Source organism: Pinus tabuliformis, chromosome 3_2 (genome assembly GCF_031772625.1).
Source record: "Pinus tabuliformis cultivar Carrire ecotype Pingquan chromosome 3_2, CPIR1, whole genome shotgun sequence".
Classification (NCBI taxonomy): Eukaryota; Viridiplantae; Streptophyta; class Pinopsida; order Pinales; family Pinaceae; genus Pinus; species Pinus tabuliformis.
Window position 1 is genome coordinate 402013709 of NC_142302.1, and position 6156 is coordinate 402019864.

The 6156-nt window shown below is 40.3% G+C and overlaps 1 protein-coding gene across 1 annotated transcript; it reads left to right on the plus strand.

Annotated features, from left to right (window-relative positions):
• Nucleotides 1-428: 428 nt before the first annotated feature.
• Nucleotides 429-4417, plus strand: LOC149181086 (uncharacterized). The gene is made up of 2 exons (XM_089416435.1): nt 429-3260; nt 3470-4417. The coding sequence occupies exons 1-2, from the start codon at nt 632-634 to the stop codon at nt 3865-3867; spliced, it is 3027 nt and encodes a 1008-aa protein (XP_089272561.1). The 5' UTR covers nt 429-631; the 3' UTR covers nt 3868-4417.
• Nucleotides 4418-6156: the final 1739 nt, after the last annotated feature.

A 6156-nucleotide genomic window follows, 5' to 3' on the forward strand; every position in this document is an offset into this window, starting at 1 on the left:
CAGATTAACCGATCAAATCGTATTGGGTCCCTCAGATCATATTGGCCCCCTGCTTTGTTCACAAGTCAAGAGTCCGTGGAAATGAACAGTATTCGTTCAACCATGGAAATTTGCAATCCAGTAGAACCACATTCACACGGCACTTATTCATCGTTCTGGACGAATGGTGAAGCTAAACAGTCTGTAGCCCCTGCCTCAGCAATCAGAGTCATTAACCACTTGAAGAAAAAAAAGAAAAAGATTGGGATGAATCAATAATGTGAACTGCAAAGAAAGGACAAAAAGAGTTCAAGATACATGTGTCACTGTCCTGCAAACAAGGCCGTTCACGACTTCTTTAGTCAATGGGGTAGGCCAGGGCATACAGCACAGGACTTTCTCGGAACAAGTCATTTTCTGGATTCTATCAACTCGCCCTGCATAGTGATATACATATCATATACAATTGCAATGCCAACACAGATCTGCAGATTGATTGCTTCTGCCTCTGTGGATTGATCAGCAACATCATTTGGCAATGAGCCATTGCCATTGCCATTGCCATTGAGAAAGCTATCTCTGTTTATGCAACAGCTTGCAAACTGGGCAGAGCTTGATGCACTTTTTTTTATTGACTTGAGAGTGAAAAAAGATGGAGACCAAGAGCGTAGCTGGTTGGATTTTAAGGCTGAACTGGCTGGTCTGTGCATGGAGCTTGGCATCATTCATTATTAATCCATGGTGCCACGCTCTTCCTCAAGAAGCTCGAATCCTCCTGCAAATGAAGGAAAGCTTCAAGGATGATCCCCACAATGTGTTGGGCAACTGGATGTTAGACTCTGTCAATGCACCTTGCAATTGGGAAGGAATCACCTGCGACAATTCTACAGGTATGGTCACTGAAATCGTACTCGAAGATAAATCTCTCAACGGCCCTCTCTATTCCGGCCTATGCAATTTGCAGAGCTTGGAAAAGCTCCATTTGGGTTTCAATAGCTTGTATGGAATTCTGCCACCGCCTCTCACGAATTGCAGCAACCTCCAATCCCTCAATCTCACCACAAATTCTCTGTCTGGCACTTTGCCGGACTTTTCTGGACTAAAGTCGTTGAAGATGCTCGACCTCACGACTAACAAATTCACAGGCCAATTCCCTACTTCTCTGGGAAATTTACCAGAGCTCAACTCCCTCAACCTTGCAGAGAATCCCTTCACTCCTGGCACAATTCCCCGGGAACTCATGAGTTTGAAGAAACTCGACACCTTGTACTTGGCCACTTGCAATTTGATAGAAGAAATCCCGCTTTTCATATTTAATTTCACAGCGCTGGTCCTCCTAGATCTCTCTAACAACAGCCTCAATGGATCCATTCCCAAGGAAATCTCCAAATTGAAGAATCTCCTTCACCTGCAGCTCTACGACAACTATTTAAGTGAGAGTATTCCTCCCGAATTGGGAGATCTCACGTTACTGCAGGACTTGGACGCGTCGGGCAACAATCTTGCCGGCAGCATTCCACAAGAGCTCGGCAATTTGAAGAAGCTGTTGTACTTGCAGCTCCAGAACAACAATCTTTCAGGCCTAATTCCTGAGAGCATTGGGGAATTACCGCTTCTGGAAGGCTTGTCGATCTATGAGAATGAACTTACAGGCCAATTACCCCAGAAGCTCGGCAGCCTGTCCAAATTCAACATGCTGGACGCGTCGCAAAATCGGCTCAGTGGCTCTCTGCCTAAAGATATCTGCAGAGGAGGAAACCTGCAGTACTTTCTTGTTCTTGAAAACTATTTCACGGGAGAATTGCCTCTCTCATACGGGGCTTGCCAAAGCTTGATACGCTTCAGAGTCAACAAGAACAGTCTCAGCGGCAGAGTGCCTGCGGGAATTTGGGGTCTGCCTAATGTCAATATTGTTGATCTGAGCTTCAACAATTTTGTCGGCGAAATCAGTCCCGAGATCAGAAATGCAAAGAACTTATCGCAGTTAGCCATTCACAACAACCAATTCTCTGGCAATTTGGTGCCAGAGATTGGTTTCGCGCGGCTATTGGTCAGGATTGAAGCATACAACAATAATTTTGCGGGTCAATTACCCAAGGAAATCGGGGGGTTGAGTCAGTTGAATGCATTATATTTGCAAGAAAATATGCTGGAGGGATCCATTCCAGAAGAAATCGGCTCCTGCAAATCTTTAACCATTATAAATTTTGCGAGGAACCGTCTAAATGGAGCCATTCCAGATACTTTGGGAGCTATTGAAGTTTTAAATTCTTTGAATCTTTCAAATAACGAGCTCTCTGGATCGATTCCCAGCAGCCTCAGCGCATTGACCCTGAGCTCTATTGATTTCTCCAACAATCAATTAAGCGGTCCCGTTCCCAATTCGCTTCTCAGCGTCGGAAACAGGGGAAGCTTTTCCGGAAATCCAGGGCTTTGTGCTAAAATCTTCAGTAGGGATGAAACAATTGGACTTTGCTCGGCTTCTTCTCATTCTCAGAAGGAATCCCAGAGAATGAAATTGGCAGCCGGTTTCATTGCAGGTGCAGCAGTATTAATATTCGCCGTTGGACTGGTACTTTTCCGGAGGTATGTTCATCACGAAGCAGATAGGCGGGAGAAAAAGGAAAACTCATCATGGAAAATCGCAGTTTTCCATAATTTGAGCTTCAATGCAGAAGATCTTTCCAGTGTTTTACTACTGAAAGACAAAGCCAATATAATTGGAAGCGGGGCATCCAGCAAGGTTTATCGCGCTGACCTACCCAACAATGAAACAGTGGCAGTGAAGCACCTCTGGACGACCTCCAAAATGGATATAGATGATATCAGTATGGACAAACATAAGGAGAAGAATAACAGAGTGGAAAACGTTTACAGAGAGCATGACCATCGATTGGCCAAGGCAGAAGTTGAAACTTTGGGAACCATTCGCCACAGGAACATAGTGAAGCTTTATTGCTATCTGTCCAACAGGCACTCTAATGTGTTGGTCTATGAATACATGCCTAATGGGAACCTATTTGAAGCTTTGCATAGCAATAATAATTTGGATTGGCCGACACGACACAAGATTGCATTAGGGACAGCTTATGGATTAGCTTATCTTCACCATGATTGCTCTCCTGCAATTATCCATAGAGACGTCAAGTCTACCAATATCTTGCTGGATCAATTTTATGAGGCCAAGATTGCTGATTTTGGTGTTGCAAAAGTTCTTCAATCTTGCAACAGAGGAGGGGATTCAACAGTTTTTGTAGGCACTCACGGTTACATTGCTCCTGGTAAGTTTAGCCTCTCTTTTGCCCGACCTGTGTGTTCCATTTTCCTCCTTGATGTTTCCCACAAAAGGTTCTCTGCTTTTAAGTAGTGAATATTTGTAACAGGTTTTGCAGTCCTTGATCTTTAACATTATTGAGATATACATTTTATTGATATCTTTGACAAATGGATGAACCCTGAATTGTACCTTGTTTGCCTATTTTTCTGGCAGAATATGCATACTCTGTGAAGGTCACAGAGAAAAGCGACGTTTACAGTTTTGGTGTAGTTTTGCTGGAGCTCATAACTGGCAAACGACCCATTGAATCGGTGTTTGGGGAGAACAAGGATATTGTTTATTGGACTTCACACAAAATCTATGAGAATGAAGATCCACTTGTGGTTCTTGACTCGAAGATTTCCAAGTCATTTAAGGAAGAAATGCTTCGGACTTTGAAAATTGCAGTATCTTGCACACACAAACTGCCAGCTTTGCGGCCTTCTATGAGAGAAGTTGTGCAAATGTTACAGGATGCAGATCCTTGTAACTGGAATAAAACCATGCAAGTAAAGTACTCAAAGCCTGCAAATGTTATAGTTGATATCCCTAGAAGACTTAACAAATTGTGAACTTCGAAGAAAACCCTAATTGTAAACTACTACTGCCTGAATAAGGGTTTTTCCTGGCCCCTGTATGATGAATGACCCATGTATGATATTCTCCAGTTGTTCAGTTCTTAGCATAAGAAGGCCACACATGGATAAGATTTTGTATCATAGAATGCATCATTGGTCATTAATGGAGTTATTCAATTGGAGTATGAAGACCAATATCAGCCAGTATGAGCAGATTGTTGCTGATCAAAAATGCACTTTTAAATCTATGACACAGTGCCTGCTATCGATTTTCTCCATCTTTCTTCCTATGTATCATTGCATATAAGAAACCGAAAATACTCATATGTCTTCTTCTATGGTTAGTATTCCTGTAACTTTATGATCTATCAGAGTTCGGCAACAAATTGTATAGAGGCAACAAGCGCAATAAAATCCGATATTTGCAAATTTATTAGGAAGTCTTTGGGACTGCTGATGGAGGCTCTTCATTTTTCAATAGAAAGTGATTATTAGATCTTGAAATCTATGTTGGTCCTATAAAGATTACACATGTTTGACAGGCTATCTGTGAGCTTTGCAAGGTAAGATATTGTCAGATCCACTTAAGGCCGAGACAGTATTATCTGTGTCTTATTCTGTTTTCGGCATTTGTTCATTCTTTTCATGATTTCTGTTCTTCCAGTGGGTATATTTTCATTGAAAATTCCTGCTCACATACAGAGAGTTGTTGCAAAAGTGGTAATTTTGTAAAGGTGACGAGTGCATCAGGCTTCTGGCATTTGTTCATTCCTTTCACGGTTTCTGTTCCTCCGGTGGGTGTATTTTTATTGAAAATTGCTGCTCACATACAGAGAGTGGTTGCAAACATGGTTAAATTTAAATTTAAATTTGGTAAAGTTGATGCGAGCACCAGGTTTGTTCCCGTCTGAAATGGGCCACAGGATTTTCATTATTACGGTATCTCAAAGCTGTAGTCGAAGCTGTAGTCTAATTATTTTAGATTTGGGAAGTTTTGGGTATATTTTCTGGTCAAATTTCCCTGAAATTATGTGATTTTTTTTGGGATTACAAGTGTGATCTGTGAGCTTTACATATTTCAAACACTCAATAAGTTTTTCAGAGGGCCGAATTTAATTATCAGTTCAAAAATGAATTTTGAACAATAAAAAATTATGATAGGACAGAAAAATATTACTGAATTCCAACCAAAAATATCAAAACATAGAATAGTAAGACAACGCTTTTCTCAAAACTTATAATTAGTTGACGGTTTAAGCTTGTGAGAGTGGAAGACACTTAATCTGTGAATTTCTAAATATGTAGGATTAGGTGGGTGGGTGCATATTGCAGATCTTCTTAGCTTAGCTAGATGGCAGAAAAGTGTAATGACATCCATTTTTTTTTTCATCTTTTTTCAAAAAAAATTCAAATTACCAAATTATAATTCTAATTACACTATCAACTTAGATTATTAACATAATTGGAATTTCAAAACAGACCCACCTTTTTACAGATCTATTTGATCTATTCGACTGTTTCACAGTTTCAAAGAAAAAATCTTTCTGACAGTTTTTTTAAATTTTAAATTGTATTTGACGAGCCAATAACGCCACCAATTTCCCTGTCAAATTCCATCAAATTTGTATGGATATTGACTGTGGCTGACTTATAGTATGGATGTTGACTGTGGCTGACTTATATTAAGAGAACCATGTCAGTGAAATGGAACGTGCGCGCATTAGGAAACCGCCCATCCGATTCCACCTGTCCTACAAGTTGCGTATGGCGATTAACTGGGTAGCTTTGGTCGGCATTTTGTTATTTGTGCGCAGGGAGCTAATCGCGTGGTTGTACCTAAAGTCAATTTTGACAACTTTTAATTAAAGGCGGCCTTCTAGATCGAAATTATTGATGGTGATGTTTTGGGTTAGGTTAGGTTCAGTTCGGTCCCGTTACGTTAGGTTTGAGACTTGAGTAGGTTCGGATCCTTACCTTGCGCCTTTAATTCCGGCATGTGATTTTTGTTCACGTGAAAGGCAACACTTTTGGAAACCGACATCTCATTGTAGCGTACAATATCAATTTTCATTCTACTAATTCTTAGAAGCTACTCAATTCCCACAACCTATTCATTGGTTTTTTTCGTTATTATTTTTTTTTTTTTTCTTTTACTTCATTATCAGGAAAAAATAAAAAAAAAAAAGAGTTAGCATCACAACATTTCGTCGAAATTTAGATAATTTTTTGTTATTGATGATGGTTTAATTTACATCTGGCGATACTCATATTTTATGATATCCA

What these genes read in the sequence shown, in the direction of transcription:
- LOC149181086 (XM_089416435.1), top strand. Translation starts at nt 632, where the DNA reads ATGGAGACCAAGAGCGTAGCTGGTTGGATTTTAAGGCTGAACTGGCTG. An exon ending in TCACGGTTACATTGCTCCTG is followed by an intron (nt 3,261 to 3,469) that starts GTAAGTTTAGCC and finishes TTTTTCTGGCAG; the next exon opens with AATATGCATACTCTGTGAAG.